This window comes from Arvicanthis niloticus, chromosome 4 (genome assembly GCF_011762505.2).
Source record: "Arvicanthis niloticus isolate mArvNil1 chromosome 4, mArvNil1.pat.X, whole genome shotgun sequence".
In the NCBI taxonomy this organism is placed as follows: domain Eukaryota; kingdom Metazoa; phylum Chordata; class Mammalia; order Rodentia; family Muridae; genus Arvicanthis; species Arvicanthis niloticus.
Window position 1 is genome coordinate 122,964,593 of NC_047661.1, and position 22,319 is coordinate 122,986,911.

The following is a 22,319-nucleotide window of genomic DNA, read 5'->3' on the forward strand; positions in this document are numbered from 1 at the left end:
ATAGCTGAACCATGTAACTACCATAGCCGAGCCATGTAACTACCATAGCCGAGCCATGTAACTACCATAGCCGAGCCATGTAACTACCATAGCCTAGCCATGTAACTACCATAGCCTAGCCATGTAACTACCATAGCTGAGCCATGTAACTACCATAGCTGAGCTATTTCCCTCTTCATTTTGACCATTTTTTGCTTGCTAAATTTTGTAGCTCATCAAGAACATACTTTCTAAGGTTGATATTCTTGAAATATTTGCTTATCATACAGAATCACATCTTGTCTCTTGTCTGTCGTGGCCATTTTTGTTTTGCTGTCTGCAACTGAGAATACCATGGTATTCTCACTTGCAACATCATTTCCCACTATTTCCACTCTCCACCTTTTGCATTTCTAGCTCTAAAGGGGTTCTTTTCTCGATGACACTGGAGTTAGATCAATTTTTTAAAGCCCGTTTCTCAAACCACACTTCTCAAGCCAATCTGTTGACGTTTGACTTAGTTACTAAAAGAGAATAGTTTTCTTCTGTCATTTCGCTCTTTGTTTTATGTATCCATATCATGCTTGCTGTATTTCATGTTGTTAAATCTTTCCTCATAACTTTGCCCTCCTCTGTGTAAATAGTTATTTTATTGTATCTCCTTTAAATCATGTAGTAATTTCTTCTATTGCAGGTATTTTGTGTTAGGCAAATCAAAGCAAGCTGAGTGCGTCTGGAGAGCCCAAGGCAGGTCAATGTAAACGCACAGGACTCTGTCCACTTGGCCCACTCTAGACCCAGCCTCCAGGCTGGGAGCCGGTGCTGACAGGGCTATGGCTCACCTGGGATTTAATAATGGAACAGAATTAGTTAAAATGTCAAAAGTAGAACTTATAACTGTTTCCCTCCCTTCCTGTCCCCTCCACTCCTCCTCCTGCCATGGTAAAATATTCTCTGGATGTTGCAAGCTTTCATTTGGCTTCTGACACCACCCGACTCATTGCTCTTGTGAAGGGCAGAATTCTGGAATTTTCTATAATGCTGTTCTCTCCCTGAATACATAGATGACATTTTCTTTTCCTGGCCTCCCAACTTCCATATCAAATTATTTTTTTATTTGTTTTCTTTAAACTTAGGATTTCATTGATAAGAAATGGGGATAAAATTCCATCTCAGGATCATTTGATAGTTCAAGAATACATTGAGAAGCCTTTCCTAATGGAAGGCTACAAGTTTGATTTACGGATTTATATTTTGGTTACATCCTGTGATCCATTAAAGATATTTCTCTACCATGATGGGCTTGTGCGAATGGGGACTGAGAAGTACATCCCACCAAATGAGTCCAACTTGGTAAGTGACAACAGAGAACTTAGTTATTGTTCATTTGTTCAATGTTTAAATCGTCTATTATGTGTAAGGGCTGTACAACATGGCATTTCGTGTCCTGATGGTTGAATGAATCGTATGCTTCCCACTGACAGTGATGGGAAGACAGGACGGAACATCCGGTTAGCTCACTGGGAAGAGACAGTCTCCCTGGTTTGGTTTCTGAGCTTTCGTCCCTATGCCGTGCCCTCTTTAGAAACGACTGCACTACAAATAAAGTCAGTTCAGTGTGGGAAATATAGTGAGGTGCAGGAGTCACGAGGGCCAGCTCCCCCACGAGGAGCTGACATTTGACAAAGCTTCATGTAAGCGGTATAATATGAACATGGAAACATGGAAGAAGACATGTAGATAAAGGCAGGAATTAATCAGCACCGGGGTTATTTCACAGTGGCAGAGGGAGGCAGGGTTCTCAATCTGCATTGACCACTCGTGAAGTTAAGGGGAAAATACTCAAAGCTCCTGCGTGCATTTGGAGATCTAGTAACCGAACCATTTCATAAGTATTTTTTCCAGTAATATTTCCTTTGTACAGCGATTAGTACTCATGAAAATCGCAAATATAATGCACCATGAAGATAATAAACTGTAATTTATTGCTTACACATGCCGAATTGTAAGTTATCATTCATACTTAAGAATGTAGTTAACTTCTAATCTTATATTTCCAGTGTACTGAATATAAGAAAAATCACAATGCTATTGTTTCTTAGCTTTCCAAAGGTCCCGTATTATTCTCTTCTAACATATGCCTACACTTCTAGTAAGATTGATCATTTCAAAATTAAATAGTGGCTCACCCTCAAAGTTGTTACCATTAGTAAACTAAAAGTTTTGTATACCTGGAGAGGAAGAAATGAGGGAACTCTAAGAACATTAGGAAAGGTACGTTAGAATGAAGGAATGTCTTATTTATGGTTGTAAGGTTTGTTTCTGACTTTTAGAAAGTAACGTTTGAAGTGTATGAGACCCCCTAGCATTATGATGTTTTGGGAGAAACAAAAACACAGTGTGTGACTTCATAGCAGCCACAGTCTATGGGGGTGGGGGTGGGTAGAAAACAGGAACTTCTGATGGCGAGTGTCAGTGGATTCCTGAAATCGAGGGAGCTACGGCAATGCATAGTAGGCCATCTTCCCAGATGGAGTCTAATGCAAAAGAAGACTGAGGAATGAGCTAGCCAGGCTCCAGACTGTGGGGAGAACCACACAGAACAGAGGTTTAAGGAAAAGAAAAGTAGGGAGGAAAAGTCTGTAGGAAGCAGACAAGTTCAGTCTGGCCAAAGTATAGACAAGAAAAAGGATGTCTGCTCACAGATGAGCACCGAGTCCCAGAAACAAGATCTTTCCAGATGTTGTCAAGGACTTTCTCAGACTTGGGGATCCAGCTCTAGATGATACACTGAATGGATGAATCAAATCTGGAGTCTTAAGAAGCCCATCCCTTGCAGTGTAAGAAATGAGGGGAAAACAGAGTCTAGGGGGCAACAAAAGAGACCGGGAGTATGGGAGACCAGACACAGTTGTAGTCTGGCCATGTGAGATGAGAGATGATTCTGAAATCAGGGCATAGATTTGAGATAGACTGAAGGGAATGCAGAGAGCAATGTTACAGTAGAGTGATGGGTTGGGTCTGTGGAATGAGGGAAATGAAAAGAAAACTCCAGAGTGTTTGGCCTGCCCAGTTGGGGAATGAGCTGTACTCCCATGGAATGGGAGTTCCAGGAGTTCCTGAAGGCTTTGTGGAAAATTAACATATTTGGTCTTGACCTTCAACTGGATCTGTTCTGAGAGGATTTGGTTATTCACAGGTGAGCTATCTGATCTATGTGCTAAGTTTGGGGGCATGTCAGTTTGTAGATTATAGTCTAAATCATTGGAATGAGTAAGAGTGTGTCGTACACGTATAAGGTGATGATGTCTCATGATGTTAGACAGGATATGGCTTGAGGGGGTTCTATTCTGAAATATTAAGCTATATACTCATGGTAAGTTTACTGGGTTAGAGGACCATAATGAGAGCTGAGGAGAGGACAGGTAAACCTCCATGCCTTATTTTGATAGTTGCTTTTAAACATGTAAGTCCCTGTTGGTTCCTTACATATGTAGAAAAAGGTAAGTCTATTTAAATGCTGGTATCCATCACTCATCTCTATGATTCCATTACTAAATCTTTAGGGTGTTGTGTGAAGAAAAAAACTTAAAATATTGTGGGAATTGATTGTACAATTATATAAAATATTTTTAAATTGATGAAATGTAAGTCAGAGCAGTTTCTTTGGTGGTTTGGGATGGCATGCTATTGCATGGCTTATTTTAGTTCAATTTCTAATTTTTAAAATAGTGAATATACATCTTTTATTAGATCTTGTATTTCCCTAGGAAATTATATTGTACACTTAATTATGTTTATTAATGAATTTATGAGCATTATTGGGCATAATTTGGTTCATGACAAAGATTATGGTAGAAATTTGAAATGTTGAAATATAGCATTCATTTCTCTCTCTCTCTCTCTCCTTTTTTTTCTTTTTTGAGGTAGCATCTCATGTAGCTTTGGTTGCTGTAGACTCACTATTTAGCCAGAGACAAACTTGAGCTCCCGATTCTCTGGTCTCTGTCTTCTAAATGCTAGAATTACAGACACGTGTCAACATGCCCACCCTCTGTAGTGACTGGTCCATCCTTGAAAGTCTCCTATGTGCCAACCCACATGAGACTTTGTGATAGCATTCAGTGTTGGGAATGGCTACACAATTTAATACCTGATGTTTTTCTGGGTCCCTCCTGCACTTTCTTCTGTGGTTGTTCCTTAAATATCACATAATGATTTAAAAGAAATATTTTCAGTAGCAATAGGCACACAGGTTAATAAACAGTAGCTGGAATGACTGTCTTCATTTATTTGCCTTAAAGATTTTATTTAACATACATATATATTTATATTATATATATATAAGTATATATATAATATGCTTATATGTATATTTGTGTGTATACATATGTGCATATATTCAGTGTGATGAAAATTTTCTATTCAAAACAATCTTGAGGAGTAGGATTAGGGAAAGGATGGGAATTATAGATAGATTTTATTAATGTTTATGCAAACTTGGTGGGGAAGCATTAGATATTTACTGAGAGTAAAGAGAAGTTTTAGATTTTGGATTCTTTTCAAGTTTACTTAAAGAAAATAGTGCCAACAAACAGGAGGTGTGGTGCTACCCCCTGAGTCTGAGGCAAGATTATCATGAATTTCATCCAGTGAGACTGTATTCCAGAACAGAATATTCAAACAAACAAACAAACAAACAAACAAAACAGGCTCCATTTAAAACAGCTAAACAACATGAAAAGTCTGAAACACAAATGCCATAAAGAGGGCCAGCTCTGTCTCACACTTGTCCTTTAGACAGCTGTAGACAGCATGTAAACATGTAGACATCTGTAAGACAGCATGTAGACATCTGTAGACAGCATGTAAACAACATGTAGACATCTGTAGAAAACATGTAAACAACATATAGACATCTGTAGAAAACATGTAAACAACATATAGACATCTGTAGACAACATGTAGACATCTATAGACAGTATGTAGATATCTGTAGAGATGATGTAGACAGCATGTAGACATAAGTAGACATATGTAAACAGCATATAGGCAACCTTATCAAATATGCAGTGACTGCCTGCTGATGCCAGGTACTCTGCCCAGCAGGGGTCCAGGTGCCCTCTCAGGTGCACTGTAGGGACAGATGCATTCATAATCCTGTGTTTGGGTACCCTGCTTCCTTATGCTTTCATTTTTAAATTGTTTTTAAAACATGTAGAATGTTTCTTAGAAAATTTCTTCCTCAGATAAATTTGAATAAGCAAAGTATGGGGCCGAGCACTGAAAACAAGTGGGTAGTGAAGGTTAATGGAGTAGTTTTCCTCAGCGATGCCAAGTTTTACTCTTTAATTTCTGCCTGTGATGTCATTTGTTGGTATTTTGATTGTAGATATAATAAATAATTAGTAAGTCATCCTGCAGTACTAACATTCATGGCCCTCTTGAGGGAAAAGTGTCATTTTGTTTCACTGGAAAAATTATTTAAGCAGCCCAAATCATCGGTTGGTACAGTTCGGAGGTTTATGTTCTTAATTAGCATATATTAATTGTATATTATAATGAACGTCATTATGACATTTTCATGTATGCACATGACATATTTTGATCATATTTCCCCAGTGCCCTTTCTTGTCCTCACATTCTCTTTCCCACCCTCTCCTAACTGCCTTCTTTTATACTTGCATGTCTTTTTATTATTATTTTAGTTTCACTGGGTTCCCTTCAGGGCCATGGGGAAGGGCTTGTTTACAGGAGCGTAGGCACCTTACTAGTGTCTGTGCCACTGGAGAAAATGTTTCTCTCTCTCATCACCAGCAACTTACTTCCTATAAATCCCTCAATGAAGTGAGTGGGGCCTCTATGACATTGATTATTCGAATCTTCTGCATGTCTAGTGCAAGTAGTTACAGATTTTTTGAATTCATGGACACAGCGTCCATGTCTATTCACAATACAGCATTCTACAACATTCTACCCCTTTTCCGGCTCTTAAGTTCTTCTTTTCCCCCCTTTTCTATGATGTCCACTAAGCGTCAATGGGGAGGGATGAAGATATTCTATAGCTAGTTGAACACTCAGCTGTCATGTGAGCTTATCACCTAGACCAGTTATAAGTTTCTGTCATTAGCAAGCCCACTGCATAATGAAGCCTCTCTCATCAAAACTAACAGCACAACTCACCTATGGGCACAAACATTCTTATTTTGAAGGCAATTAGACAAGGTTTACAGTACCAGATATGGATTCCTTGCTGCGTAATGGACTGAGTCCAAACGGGATGTGGTTATCCCATTACTGACTTGTTGCTATAGCAGCAGTAGGCACATGTCTACCAGTCGTCAACGGGAGTGTTGATGACGTTTCTAATCCCTCAGCACTCACAGTACCTTCAACATCACTATGCAAACGATCCAGCAGGTCGGAAGCTGTCAGCTCAGTTGCAGTTTGATTACTTTTATTTCCTTTGAACAGAGCATGCAGTGTCTTCCACAGTCATGTCTAGTATTGACAGGTACTCAGTGGCAGTGACAATTGCCTGTATTGTTTTAGGGGGTCACTTGGCTCTCATTGATCAACGTCCCCTCAGCACCCTCAGCACCAGGGTTTTCTTTGATCAGCCCATGACTTCTAGGAAAAGCTTTATCCACCAATGCTGGTTGTCTCTGAGGTTAAGAACTTTTAACTTTTATCAAGCCTTTGAGGTTCTCTTTCCGGTGACACCGCATGGTTGTGGCTGTCTTAAGTAACACTTTGTTCTTCCTCCTTACAGACCCAGTTATACATGCATCTGACCAACTACTCAGTGAACAAACACAATGAACGTTTTGAACGCAATGAAACTGAAGACAAAGGCAGCAAACGTTCAATCAAGTGGTTTACAGAATTCCTACAGGCCAATCAACACGATGTCACTAAATTCTGGAGTGATATTTCTGTAAGATTATTGGATTCTGTAACTGTAAATGTATTACACTAGCATTGAATTTAAATACCAACAAACATTTTTTTTAAAAGAGTATAATACCTGAGGTTGAGCAGAAGAGATTTGGTTTTGTTTATTTAAAAAAAAAAAAAAAAAAAAAACTGACCTTGTGACAGGCCTTGGAAATTAAGAGCCTCATTTCTAGGGAAAGGTATTTTAATGAACAAAACCACATTCAAGGGCATGGAGTTATAAGACCAGGAGATGCATAGGGTGTCATATAGGGCTGTGGTTGGCCTATGGGAGATTCCTAATGCTATGGTGTGTGTCCAAAAAGTAAGGCATAAATCGACGAGGGTTGGAGATTATTCAGGCTTGTTTTAAAACTGCTCTCTATTTGTGTGTGTTAGGATATGTGTGTGTGTGTGTGTGTGTGTGTGTGTGTGTGTGTGTGTGTGCATGCATGTGTGAGATCAGAGGATACTTGTGAGGGAGTTGATTGTTCCCTTTGAAGACATTTGAGGATCAAACTAGGTGGCAAGGGCCTTTACCTATTGAGCTGTCTTGACCTCATTTAGTTTTTAACACAGGAGATTGATATGATTAATATGATCAAATGTAATCTGGAAGATGCCATTCCAAATTGGTGTAGAATGGATTAAAGCAAACCTTAACGCTCAAAAGGATAGGCAGTGAAGACACTTGGGAAGCTCCTATAAGTAGTTGAGGTGAAAGGCTAGCTTAAAGTGATGCATGGTGGAAGAGGAACAAGAATGTAAACACTGGGGTAAAGTGATTGTCAATAATACAGAGGAGGCTCTAGGGCCTCTCTGTTTGCAGGAATAATGGAATGGAGAAGGCATGTGATATCTGAGATAGAGCAGGAAAATTTTGATTTTAAATAAGTGTAGAATTAGTTTTGAGGATAAGATTTTGCTTGTTTATATATCATTTCATCTACCCACCCACCTATCCATCTATCCATCCATCCATCTATCCATCCATCCATCCATCCATCCATCCATCCATCCATCCATCCATCGGTCAACTCATTCAGTCCATCATCCATCCATCCATCCCTCCATCTATCCATCCATCCATCATCCATCCATCCATCATCCATCCATCCATTAATCCATCCATCCATCCATCCATCATCCATCCATCCATCATCCATCCATCCATTAATCCATCCATCCATCCATCCATCCATCCATCCACCTGTCAACTCATTCATTCAGTCCATCCATCATCCATCATCCATCCACCCACCCACCCACCCACCCACTTATCCATCCATCATCCATCCATCATCCATCCATCCCCCCACCCACCCACCCACTTATCCATCCATCATCCATCCATCATCCATCCATCCATCCCCCCACCCACCCACTTATCCATCCATCATTAATTCAGAGCGTACTCCAGGCTCTCATCTTCTGACATTCCTGGTTTTTCCTCCTTTACCATATGAGTTTGGGTCTTTGAGAGAATTCTCATGAAAACATATAATCTACTGGGCTGCCTTAGTGAGGGATGTAAGAGTGAAGGACCAGCCAGAGAACAGTGGTCATGATCTCTTTTTTAGATTCTGGTTTTAGTTGTACGTTTCTGGGCAAACTGAGTTAGATGAAATTGCTCCGGCAAGACTACTGGAGGGTATGGAAATTAATTCCTTTTAAGATCCCGAGGTATAATTTTTAGATGTGAGCCTGAAATACTAATGTAAGTCTCATAATCCCTGACGCACTTCATGATCTCTACAAATTGGGATACTTTGCTAGAATGCATACAATGGTTATGAATAATCCGTTAGATGAGAATATTTTAAAAATACTTCAAATACATTATTATAACTATTAAACTGCAGTGTATATGCAGTCATTGAACTCTGAACAACATTGATCTGGTCACTGTCTCAGGGTGATAACACTGAGGTTAATGCCCTTCTCCCCGTCTCCTGTGAAGCTGCTTCCACCCAAAGGTAGGATGTTTGACATGAGCCATGAGATGGATTCCTGAGAAACAAGAGGCCAGCAGTAGAACAGTGGTTACGTAGCTAAGACTTAGCAAAGGTTGGCTCTGAGCATTGTGGTGGACTTTGTGTCTGGGCTCCCACTCAGTCCTCTGGTGGTTTACATTTGGGAAAATGAGACACAGAGTTGAAGCAGCATTCTTCATGCTTGCACTGCCAGATAAGAAGCAGAAGAGCCAGGTACATACCGTGATGTCTGACCCAGAGAGTCAAGGTCTTTACCAGCTTTCTGTATTGGCTGTCCTTGGACAGCAGGAGTTAGGAAGCCAATGTAAACAGAAGCCAGAAAAATCACTGGCTTTTCTGTAGTCCACAGTGTGTTTCCTCATGGAAAAAAATTGATAGGCAGTTCCAAAATACTTGTTTTTATTTTATGTGTATGCGTATTTTGCCTGAATGTTTGTGTGTGTGAGTGAGTGTGTGTGTGTGTATGTGTGTGTGTGTGTGTGTGTGTGTGTGTGTGTGTGTACTGTATATGGCTGGTGCCTCTGGAGGTCAAAAGAGGGCATTGGATCCCCTGGAACTGGAGTTAGATGGTTGTCAGCTGCTGTGTGGGTTCTGGGAACTGATAGCTGAGATGTATTCCGTTCCCAGGGAAACCTTTACTGAGTACAAACCAGTGCCATAGATAAAGGCTATTTGGGGAATGCTGTACCCTTCCTCAAATTTTTCTTCCTTGTAACTCTTCTCCATTTGTATAGGGCTAGCATATGCTCCTTTTTTTCTTACGTAATTGTTTATAAATGCTTTTGAGCATCTCCAATGCCAGGCACTGTTACAGACACTGGGATTGTTAAAAAAGAAGAAGAAGAAGTACACGGGTCTTGTTCAAACAAATGAAAGCATCCATTGGTTGCATGCTCTAGGTAGTAGGATGCATTTTCAGGCATGACTGTTCTTTGAGTATGGTTCTGGAAAGCCTGTCTGGGATGGCATGCAAATCTAAAGGAAGATGCTCTAGGAAGATGGGACAGCACAGAGCCTCAGTGGGAAGAAGTGCCACCTCCTAGAGAAAATCAGAGAGTGTGGCAGAGAGATAGGTGGTCGAAGAGTTGGGAGTTGGGAGCGAGGGAAGAGCAGCTTGTGGGTTTGTGCCGGAATACCATGAAGTCACCAAGGATGCTAGTTTTCCCTAGGCCATTTTTGAAAATGAAACTACATCCAAATAAAGCATCTCCATGCCTTTCATCACAATCTCAATAGGAGTTGGTGGTAAAGACTCTGATTGTAGCAGAACCTCATGTCCTGCATGCATATCGGATGTGCAGACCTGGTCAGCCCCCGGGGAGCGAAAGTGTCTGCTTCGAAGTCCTGGGGTTCGACATCTTGTTGGATAGAAAGCTCAAGCCATGGCTTCTGGAGGTAAGGTGTTCTCTAAGAAGAGTAAAAACAAATCAAGCTATCGCAGTCTTTGTGTATTTAAAAACTGTGTTACAAATGTGTACTTGGCACAGGTGTCCCCAGCTCACTGGCTGGAATGAGGCCTGAAAGGAGTATGTGGGAGGGAGTGAATGAAAATTCTGGGGGCTGGAACACTCCCTGGGATGAGTCGATACGATTTTCTATCATGTCTTCACTTTGATGTAGAGTGAGCTGACATGTGAGCTTGCTGAGTCTGAGCTGTTGGCTGCTGTTGGCTTAGACAATGAACACTGGATTTCATATCTCCTCTGGTTGGGCACCGCCTCTGGACTCTGTCTTTATTGTGTCTTTAAGCACTCCATGGAGAGAGGGGCTCCAGTTGATTCACTTTTTAGTATTCAGTACTTAACACTGCAGGGAACATACAGTCTCCCTTACGGCCATCTGATATTTCCGAAAACTGATTGTCTTTGGGTTTGCTGCCTGTACCCTCTAGTTATTATGAATTTTATTATAAAATGTCACTTAACATATGGAACAATGTAAAGAATATAAAACCTACCTCTGCTTATGGCTTGCCCAGTCACGTTTATATTTGTGTTACTCAGGAGGCACCCTAGAATCTTTGTCTAGCACTTTCCTATCCAGATGTTCTCTCTAGGACCCCTGATACAGCATCACAGAAGGATCCGGCCTCCTTAGGGCTACTCCATACTGTTTGTAGACATCTGTTAGGGAAACAGCAGAGAAGGAGTTACATTTTAAGGAACCTGCTGCCACAGAAGCTAGAATCAGCCATGGCCTTTTGGTCCCTCTTTTAGGTCAGCTGTTTGACGTAAGAAATTGTATCACCAGTCTCCAGGTTTTTGTAAGCAACCTGAATGAGTGCAGTGTGAGATCATGATTCGAACTGTACTTTGAAGGCTTAAGTGCACATTTTGAATTGGAGTGAGGGGGAGAAACAGAAGAGTGTGTTCATATATTCTGGGCAAATAGCCTGTGTTGTATGTCCAAGGACGTTCATTTTTCTGCTAACTAGAATTTTAGTTCAGCTTCGTCCTGGAAATAAGAGCTGAGTCATGGCTCCTTTGCGTCTGCCGTTCCTGGATGGGAGAGTCCTTGACTCTCTGTGTCTTAGGAAGACCTGGAATCTTGTTACCGAGATTGAACACATTGACCCCAGGACTCGTTCCCTGCCAGCTGCTGTCTTTTCCTCTGTTCCTGTCCTGGTCATTTGTCCTTGATGGGTGGAAAAGCGAAGGCACTCTTATGTTTCTCAAGGATGGAATGAAAGCATTTCTGGGAATAAGAACTTTATAAAATGCGAAGTGACCTTTGTAAAAGGCATTTACTCATAGGAGGTTTTCATTAGCTTGCTACGTTACAGCTTACTGAACAGTTGGATTCTGTATTTTTTTTTTTAAAACCTCCCAATAAACATACCTTTTATTCTTTATTCTTCATTGTTTATACCTTACTTAGCTCAGAGTCATTAATAACAAAAACCCTGAAGCATTGCTGTGAGTGGTGAATATTTGGCATGTTCAGATTTTTAAATGTACAGTTTGAGAGCTAGCTCTTTTGCTGCCAACTGACAATGCTGTGGGGCTCAGCGGCGGTGTTAAAGACCTTCTGGCGCCACCATGTGGCGTAAAGTGGAGTGCGGGTCTGAGGAGGAGACCATCTAGCTACATAGAATCAGGGCAATCAATGACTGGTGAAATTTCCAAGCATTGCCAACATTTTTCAGGATGGAAAATTGTGTCCGGTCTGTTGTTAGGAATGGTTTCAGAGTGATTGAATCAATCCTTGCAGAAATGAAGGGTAGTGAATCACTACCGGGCTAGGTAGAGAGAAAGCAAATTTGTATTTTAGGAAGCAATAGAATTCACCAGGAAGATCTTGGGTGGTGCGCAGAGGGAGCTGGTGCTTCCTGGGTGCTAAGCAAACATACATGTAGCGGTTACTATGTTGGTAATATCTTCCCAACTTTGAAGCTAAGTTGCATTTAACTTGCCGAAGGCTTGATGGATGGATGGGTCAGTGGTTGAAGAGAGTGGTCAGGTAATGGTGGCAATTAAGACTGAGCTTGTGAGTGGGAAAGTAGGTTCTTGCAGATGGTTTTCTGTATCCTCTGCTCTAGGGTAATAGAAAACCAGGTGTGGCGGTGAGATCCAGAGCATCTTCCACGTAGAGCTCAGAGACTCATGACTGGATATCACACATGCAGTTAAGAAACATGACTAGATTACACATCGATCTCCAACATTCAACCAAACTCTTTGTTTTCTCTGTAAATTTCAGATTAATCGAGCCCCAAGCTTCGGAACTGATCAGAAAATAGATTATGATGTTAAGAGGGGGGTTCTGCTAAATGCACTGAAGCTGCTGAACATCAGGTGAGCCTTTCTTATACTCACTGAGGTCCCGCACACATCAGGTGAACCCTTCCCCCACTTGCTGGGGCTCCCCACTTTTGGCACTTACATGTGAAACTGGCTTTGCATTATAAATCTCTTATATTTTGTATTTTTCACTTCGGCTTTCTTCGTTCCATTGTGCAAACCCACGTCGTTTTAAGACACTTTTCATTTCCCTGTGCCCACTGTCTTTGCTGCCCCATACAGTCCTATGCGCCTGCCTTAACTCCATCAAATCACAATTTACCATAAAGTACAAAGTTGGCTTCATGTTGGTGTGGTAGGAGACCCTCTGACTTTTCCTTAAAGGAAAGTTAAGCACCAGAGCCACTCAGGAAATCTTAAACATGGATTCTTACCTTCATGGGTCTTTCGTCTCTGTCTGGTTTCCGTACACAAAGAAAAGACATCATTGTTCAGTGAAATGGCAGACAGAGTTGGAAGAAAGGCTTGAAGGGTGAGATGCTTGAACTGCACAGAGCCATGGAGTCAGGGATTCGAAATGCCATCATGCAGGAAAGGGCTTTGACTCATTATGAAAGGGATTGATTAGGGGATGCAGGGGGATTGTGGGTTTGAAACCAGCCTTGGATACATACAGCAAACCTGTGTCATGAAGGGAAAAAGAAGAGAGAGAGGGGGGGTGGGGGAAGCGATATTTAACTTAGCTGCTCTGTGCTATGTGCCTGACTTATGCCGTGAGAAACACAGCTCACAGCGCCAGGCTCCAGGGTCCTGGCAATTGACCAGGGATTTTATGCCCGGCTTATTTTTATCCTCAATCAAGACCTCTCAGAGGGTTATGGGATACATTAAGGAATTCTTTTATTTAAAATACTTGCAAGCATTTAGCAATTGCTGTTGAGATCTGGTTTTGTCTAGGAAAGCAAGATGAGAAAGGACACGAAGCCTGGCTGGACATGGCACATGGCTTCTGTTGCTGGGCAGAAGGTGCATGTGTCTGCATTTTACCCAGGCCAGCTATACTTTTTACATGAAGTTTTTTTTTTTTTTTTTTTTTTTTTTTTTTTTTTTTTTTTTTTTTTTTTAACACTATAACAGTGCCTCATGTTCAACTTATGGATATCCCTGGTGCACCTTTAGATTTACAAATGATGATACTGATTCAGAAATTATATCTGGATATTCCTGGTAATTTTAGAGGTCAGATAATGCAAAGGGCAAGGGATCTCTAAAGCTTGGAGTGTGGAACTCTTTCCATGTGTACCTTCCTGTTCTCCCCAGGACGCAACACAGGTTTCAATACTTAGAGCACGTGTGTGTTGCACACCTGCCTTCCCTCTCCCGTGGAGGGCACCACAGCACGCAGCACGTGTGTTTCTGAGCTGGTTTTGTGCTGAGCATGCCATAGTGACTTAAGTCAGGAACAGCAGGGACTTCTTGCCTTGCACTTAGTATTACAGACTTAATTTTTATATGGGCAGAACTGCTGTATGACTCCAGGCTGCTCTGTTTTCCTGCCCAATTACCAGAAGCTTTTCTCTTTCAGTATTTGTCTTTCTTCTTAGGAACTCAAACAGGGTTTTATTGCTAAGCACCATGGCTAGGCTTCTGTAACATGGCTATATATATGTAGCTCCTGTATCTTAATACTTCCGTATTTTCTCCAGGCTGTGCTAGATTGACAGTTATCTCATTATTTCCCGCATATCTCCTGCCCACTCTTGCTCACGGTTCGTCCGTTCCCTACAGGAAGCAGGTGCTTTTCCTTGCTGTCTGTAACTCACAGAGCATCCTCTACTGTAACAATCTTTATTTTGACCAGAGTTAATCTTCCATCCCTTTCAGAGTCTGCATTGTGCACGGTGTGTCATGTCATTTCTTCCTTTCTGCTCTGTTCTGTGCTGTCTCTCCTGGGCCTGGTTAACTTCTAATTTGACGCATGCTCCTCGCAGTTAGAGCTTCCGCACATTTTATTATGATCGTCTCTTTATGGCACGCCTCCATCTCTATCTCTAAGTCCACTCTTAAACCTGTGTGCTTTCATCTTAAGGACATTCAGAAGAGCCTGTAGCCCAGGAAGCTCTACCCCAAGGCCTGTGAATGTAGAAGCTCAGGCAGAGGGCATCAGGACTCATTTGTCTGAGTCCAGATTCACACACTATTTTGAAGCACGAGGCTTGTGATCTTCAGAGAAAACGGTGTTTATGAGCCCTGCTTAGGCCCCGTGTGTGGAGCAAATGAGAACAAATAAGGAACTCCTTCTCCTGCAATCAGAGAAGACCAAAGACCGAGCTGTGTTCTGCTCAAGTTCTCCCATAAAGGTTTTATCTTCTGGGAGTCTTCTACCACAGTCGGAAAGACTGAATCCAGAGAAGACAACTACAGTCCCCTGAGCCCCCAGGTCTGGAATATTTGTGAATTGGATTAGGTTAAATGAGATGCTTGTTTTTCACTTAGGACTAGTTTACGGGCTACAGGTCTGTGCATTTAATAGTCTGCTGCCGGCCCAGGCACTGGTCCTCTGTGCCTCTCTGACACTTGGCCACGATCCCTGAGTTTGGCTCTTCATGTTCTGCCCTTCCACTCCCTGTTCCTTGCTTCCCATCTCCGTGCTGTGTCCCATTTCTCTTTCCTCTGTGCCAGTTTCACTTATTCTTGTGTCTGTGACCCCAGAGTTCATGAACCGTGTACATAGGAAGTGACATACAGACTGAAATGCATTCTGTCGGCTGGGGCCTGTCTGGAGCCCAGAGCCTGCATTTTTTATTTTTTATCATCGTCTGCTGATGGTGAATGCTGTTGATAGTGAATGCTGCATTTTTAAAATTAATCAATCAATTAATTTTTTTGCCTAGCCTGCGATTACAAACATGCACTAAATCAACAGGGAAGTGAATGAATGGGTGGATGATGTATCCCATATTTAACTTAAGTATGAACAGAATTCAGTTTTTTTCCTTCAGCCATATTTATCTTGGGTCATTTCCTCCTCCCCTCTGCTGGTAATCATGGATACCTCCAGCCCACAAATGTTAAGTATAACCATTGTTATTTACCAGACATTGAAAAAGCCTATTTTACCTGGAGTTAATGAAGTGCTTTTTATATACCGTTCACTATTATAACAAACAGGTACGCTCTCCTTATGTAACCTGAAGGGCCACACGTTCAATGTGACTAAGACACCCGGTAACAGAGCAGTCTCAGTCCAGGACTTCAGGTACCCCAGTGCTGTCAGTGAATGGCACACACGAGACAAGGGAGCAGTCCCTGGCTGGACTCACAGGACACTGTGTGTGCACTGTGGTGAAGATAGAAAGTGTGCCATTGCTCCGTCCTCTGCTAAGGGCCACCATTCCTGTGACAGTCATAGTGGTGGGGTGCAGTCCTCTTCCCCTTCTTTCTTTGTGATGAATCAACTGAACATTGCCATCCATATCCAAGGCTGCAACTTAGGCCTTCATGCTCCTCTCCCATGGCAGGGTCAGCAGAAAGACTATCCTGACTGAAATCCCACTCTCACCTTAGCTCTGTCCACACAGGTGTGCATGCAGCGCTGGCTGGTGTGACCTGACTTGGAACCTTAGTGCTGTAGTAGAACCCAGGGTCCCTTGCTTGTCGAGTCTGCTGATTCAACCTGCAGTAAGAGTTAGGAAAAGAAAACGGATTTGTTTGCAATTCTGATGGGAGCGGAAGGGAGAGAGACATTCCAAGCTTTCCCTTAAGTCTCCTACAGCAGCGCTATTATTTATAAGACAAACAGAAGCCAGGAGACACCACCTGTGCCCACTTGGCTGAACTGTGCAGAGTCGTTTCCTTGCAGACTGTTCCTCTCCTCTCACTCCAGCAGGGTATTTAACACAGAAATTCTGATGCTTCGGGGCTTCTGTTGGCAGGACTTCACTGCTTGGTTCTGGGCTTTTTTTTTTTTTTTTTTTTTTTTTTTTTCCTAATAAAAGGCCACATTACTAAAAAGAAAACCAAAAAGGTCCCTTCTCCCTTTGCTCTTCCCCACCAACCTCCCCTCTTTATTCTTCTCTCTTATTTTTCCTTTTGTCTCTGCTATGTACAAGTGATCGTTTTAGGAAAAACTGGAATCTTAAACATAATGATGGTGATGACGACGATGAATACCTATCCCAGCCCCGGAATTTTCTTTCCACTGAGCCCACTCAGCCGGACTCACAATCATCACTGGAACAGAAATCTTCTTGGTCTCTAGTCACTAACATCAGAAATCTGTCTTGTCCCTCACTTTACATCTGTCCTTTTCCCAAATTGTTTGCTTTGGAAAGGCAATCTTTAATGAATTCAGAGGGACCCGCTGTATCTTACACAACTCTTCCTTCTTCGAGCTGAGCAGATAGCATCCAGTCTTTCCCCTTTGATTGGCATCCGTGTCAGAGAACCGTCAGCAGAAGCCGTGACCGTGTCTAGGATTAGGGGTGAGGGCTCTGGTTGGCTTTGTTCTGTTTTGTCTTTGTGGCTGAGGGCAGAATTTAGTTTGCTTTTCAATTTCTCCTTGATTCTGGTGGCCAAGAAAGATCTCAGATTTAGTCTGGCTCCACATGGGAGGGACGGGAGAGAAGGGAAAGGTGCAGAGGCAAATGTCCCAGAGCAGGGCTTCGGATCTTCACACTGAAGAGTTGTTGTTAAGTGCTCACCATTGAGCAAAACAAGGGGAAGGATGTGGAGTCAGTTTTCAAATGATGACACGTTCTAGGGTTTGAGACCTGTCTGGAAGTGCATTAAAGAGTTCTCAGTGTGGCCGAGAGTAAAGAAAACAGATTGGTCAAAGGAAGAGAGACCCATTTGTCAATTACCTAGATTAAGTCTCGAGGTGCAGGGGACAAAACACTTCAGCGTTGCTTTAGTTTAAGAGAGGGAGACAGATTCAGCATTTAAGTCACCAAAGACTATAGATGGTGCGTTTCTAGGATGAACTATGAAACCAGGGGCCTTGGACTCTATAAGACAGACAGGATTTCCATATGTCTTGTTATTTTCTAAAGCACTACCTTCCTGTATTAGGCAGGGTTCTCTGGAGTCACAGAACTTATGGGTAGTCACTATATAGTGAGGGGATTTGTTATGATGACTGTAGTCCAACCCCCCAACAATGGTCAGCTGAATGGAAGTCCAAGGATCTGGCAGTTACTCAGTCCCAAATGGCAAGCAGTAGAAGAAGAGTGAGTCTTTCTTCTTCCAGTGTCTTTACGTAAGTCTCCAGCAGAAGGCGTGGCCCAGATTAAAGGTGTGTGTCACCATGCCTGGATCTGGAACTTGCTTTGTCCCAGATGACTTTGAACTCAGAGATCCCCTTGTCTTACACTCCTGGGATTCCTAGCCATTATGCCTCAAGATCTCCATGCCAAGATCCAGGTCAGAAACTTGTGTCTTCCAGCCTCAAGTTCTGGATTGAAGGTGAGCTTTTCAATTGTGGATTGTGGTTCATTCCAGATGTAGTCAAGCTGACAACCAGGAATAGCCACTACGCTTCCATACAGAGTCCCCTTACTGTGGTTAGGTGGACACGATGTATGTGAAGGTATAAACTTAACCGTTCTATTCCTGGTTCAGCGAGCTTCCCCATCTGCAGGTCCTTCTCAGAAGGACCCACCAGAAGTTTTCTGATGTGAGAGTTATGGTCTTGTGTTTTGCATTTCAGAACCAGCGATAAAAGGAAAAACTTGGCCAAACAAAAAGCGGAGGCTCAGAGGAGGCTGTATGGTCAAAACCCAGTAAGAAGGCTTTCGCCAGGTTCCTCCGACTGGGAACAGCAGAGGCACCAGCTGGAGAGGCGGAAAGAAGAGTTGGTATGGGCCCTGGGCTTGGTGTTTTGGTTTATTTTTATTCTGACTTGTGCTGTGGTGCATAGTGAACACGTGCTCTGCCACTGAGCCACACCGAAGCCTGGTGTGAATATTTTAACAACTACTTTACAGTTTCAACTGCGTGACTTAGCGTAATGTTTATAAAAATCTGCTCACTTTTAGAAAGAGAGACTCGTTCAAGTACGAAAGCAGATTTCGCAGGAAGAACATGAAAACCGACATATGGGGAATTACAGGTAGACGCTGCTGCCGGGTTGTTGTTGTTATTGTTGTTGTTCTGTTTTCCTGAGACCAAAGAGGTGGTGCTTTGTTCTAGCCTTTTTGGCCTATTTTAAGTGCTGTGCCTTCTTCATTAGAAACACCTTCTCACTCACTATGTTTCAGGACATGAAAGCGTGTCTATAGGTTGATGGCTCTGGCTTGCGAGAGCTCCTGTTGGCTGGCCCAGCTTCTTCTCTGCTTAGGGAGATTTATAACCAACCTTTTCTGTGACTGTCCTTGGTCACTCTGTAGTATTTTAAGAAAAGAAAAAGTCACATACTTCTAGTACTCTTTCTGGCAGTTTCTTGTTACTGCTGTACTTAACAACTAGGCAAAATAACAAATTATTTGAAGGGTCTGGGTGGAGATGGGAGAGAGGGTGTGGGCCATCTTCACAAAATACTCCTTGAAAGGAAAGAAAGGGACCCCTTAATATCCTTGGAAAGGTGGTCCCTCTTCTTGGTCTGACATTGCCACATGAGGATTTAGCAAATGGTGGGGGAGGGACTCAGATTTTCTTACCCTTTCTGGTAGACATTCTTTCCTGGCATCAACATCTCCATAGCAGCGAGGAGAGGTGAAGATACTTTCCCATTCTACTTCCACTCTATTTTCATTTCCTCAGCCCAAAAGACCGTTCAGATGAGTGCCTGCAACCTGACATACCTTCTGCATTCCCCCGGCTCCCAGGACACTTTCTCTCAAAGCTCAGTAACTCACCAACTTGTCCAAACACCATTTTTTAAACACTTGAGTGGAACTTCCCTACATAAATGTTCACTGGTGAACCAGATGGACACTTGAGACTCCCCCTTACGCATCCATGTCTGTTTCTAGCACCTACTTGGCCCAGAGCAGGGAGGGGGCAACGGTTTTTTAAATTGGTGATCTTAACTACTGAATTGTGTTAGATTCTTGTAAGTAAATGGGTTTTTCTCTGATTTCCTTTTTTTTTTTCTTTTTTCTTTTCTTTCTTTCTTTTTTTTTTTTTTTTTTTTTTTTGTAGGAGAATTTATCCTCCTGAAGATAAAGCACTGCTTGAGAAGTATGAAGGTTTGCTGGCTGTCGCCTTCCAGACCTTCCTTTCAGGAAGAGCAGCTTCATTCCAGCGAGAACTGAACAATCCTCTGAAAAAGATGCGGGTGAGAGGATGAGTGGTGGTGGAGAGACAGGGGCGAGCCAACACTGTGTCCTTAGTAAAGGACCCATCTTAAGCCGAGGATATGGTTCAGTGGATATGGCTTAGCTTCCTGGCTAAGCATGAAGCCCTGATTCCAAATCCTGTACACCCAAGTACAAAGCTGGTTGTAAGCGTGCACACTTCTGTAACCCCAGTGCTTTATGGGGCACAGACAGGAAGATCCCTGGGCATTGCCAGATGCCAGCCTGGCTCAGGTTCAGGGAGAGACCCTGTCTCAACGGAATAAGGCAGAGTGGTAGATATAGAACCTTCACTGATTTCTGTACACACAAACACACAAATACAAACATGCACACAGATATGTGCATACAGACATACACACAAACATATATACATGCACATACACACATATGTACACTATGCATGTAAATAGACATATGCACATACACACATATGCACACACATGCATGTGAATAGACATACACACATGCACATACATACATGTACACGTAATCATGCATGCAGGCATATATACAGATATACACACAAATATACACATATGCATGTGCACAGACATACACACATAGACCTACACACATGCACATAGACACATGCATATATACACATGTGCATACATGTATGCATACAGAGATACACAAACATACCATACACACATGCATATACACATGTACACACACAAGCATGCATATATATATATATATATATATATATATATATATATATACCAGTGCATTCACAAAAATACACATATACACATACTTCTGTATGCACACACACACACACACACACACACACACACACACACACATATACACGCTCTCGGTGGATGCCAGCTGAGATTTACATATAGAAACATTTACCTTTATGATATTTTTGTTGCTTTTCTTCTTAAGAGGTGGTCACATTTCAGAGCTAACCAAGTGACTTCATCAATAAGGTGAATAACAGGACACACTTCAGGCAGATAATTCTGATACTGTGTTGTAATTTCATTATATTATAACAAAATGCCTTCTAACAGAAATTTGTGTATGAAACTTGATAGATAAAGCCATTGAGGCAGTCCAGGGCTTGTGACATTCTCCCTTTAATTATAGCTAACACTGCAATAGTTTTTCTTGATGCTACATAGACTTGGAAAATAAGAGCAATTAAGATTCCTTCCCTCATTTGAGTGTGGGAGCAGAGGCATGCCTTAGAAGCAGTTGAGAGAGTGAGACAGAAGGACTGCCTGGATGGCCTAATGAGTTGAAGAGCAGTCTGGGCTCCAGAGCAAGGCCCTGTCTTGGAAATCTTACACAAAAGTGCACACCTCAAGTTTTTCTTCCATCTTCCTGTTCCATCTATATTCCTCTGTGTCCTCCTCATCTCCCCTCTTCCCTCTTCTCTCATTTTTCTTTCTCCTCTTCTGTCCATTCTCCTCACCACCTTTCTGCCTTCCCTCCCCCTTTGTCCTTGCGCAGGGTCTATTTATTCTCTATTACAGTATAACAAATCTCTGTGTTTATTTGCTTATTGTGTGGCCCTGACAGGAAACAAGCTGAGTGGTTCTCTGGGCTGATCTGACTTTGCAGTAAATTGTGTTGGGTGGACATGTTTGCATTTAGCTGGGGATAGAATGTCAGGGTGGCCTCAGTCACATGTCTAGGTGATTAGCTAAGGTGTTGGCACACCTGGGAAACACCTGGGAGCTGGCTGAACGCCTCTATTTTTGTGCATGCTCTCGACACACAAGCTAGCTGGCTCTCTTAAAGTATCATCCTGATAATATCTCAAGGTGACAGTCTTAACTCAGCAGAACTCATCTATAATGGCTTTGTCTCCGCCCATCTTTGCCCAGGTTTGACAGAGTGGAAAGTGACCACTCTTCTCTGCTCTCTAGGGAAGAACCTATCTCTTTCTGGAGAACTGGACTCCTTTGCACTTTGTTCCTTGTAGCTTTCTCTTGTAAAATATATGGCTATTTACTTCTTCTGGAGCTTTTAGGATGAAAATATTGTTTGGTCTGATTCTTCTTCTGACTAAAATTAGACTCCTTGAGATTAGTTTTGAGTTTCTAACGATGCTGTTCGTATAATCCAGTGTAGGATCAAAGCCAGAGGCTTCTGGCATTTTTACACCTATGCTTTCCTAGATTAAAATGCATTTCTACTGTGAGCTGTGACTCCTGGTTTCTTCAATAAACTTTAAGATTTTGAAGTAGAAATCACACTATGTGAACATAGTTTTGTCAGTGATGAGGTCCGGGACACAAAACACGGTGGTTGGTTATGCTCCTCAGTACAGCTGTGCAGGTTTGCTCAACTTCCAATGTTGATGGATGGTTTTATAGTTTTTCCTTTGATTTCAAAATCAATTCAGAGGCCCATAAAAG

The 22,319-nt window shown here is 42.2% G+C and overlaps 1 protein-coding gene across 5 annotated transcripts in view; it reads left to right on the plus strand.

Annotated features, from left to right (window-relative positions):
- Positions 1 to 22,319, plus strand: part of Ttll7 (tubulin tyrosine ligase like 7) — a 124,339-nt gene that overhangs the window by 48,307 nt on the left and 53,713 nt on the right. For all 5 annotated transcript variants that reach the window (XM_076933356.1, XM_034500155.2, XM_076933354.1 and 2 more), the window contains 7 exons: positions 1,116 to 1,332; positions 6,752 to 6,916; positions 10,146 to 10,304; positions 12,609 to 12,703; positions 18,357 to 18,504; positions 18,685 to 18,758; positions 19,790 to 19,925. In XM_076933356.1, the coding sequence (XP_076789471.1) occupies positions 1,116 to 1,332; positions 6,752 to 6,916; positions 10,146 to 10,304; positions 12,609 to 12,703; positions 18,357 to 18,504; positions 18,685 to 18,758; positions 19,790 to 19,925 (994 nt within the window). The remainder of the gene's footprint in view (positions 1 to 1,115; positions 1,333 to 6,751; positions 6,917 to 10,145; positions 10,305 to 12,608; positions 12,704 to 18,356; positions 18,505 to 18,684; positions 18,759 to 19,789; positions 19,926 to 22,319) is intronic.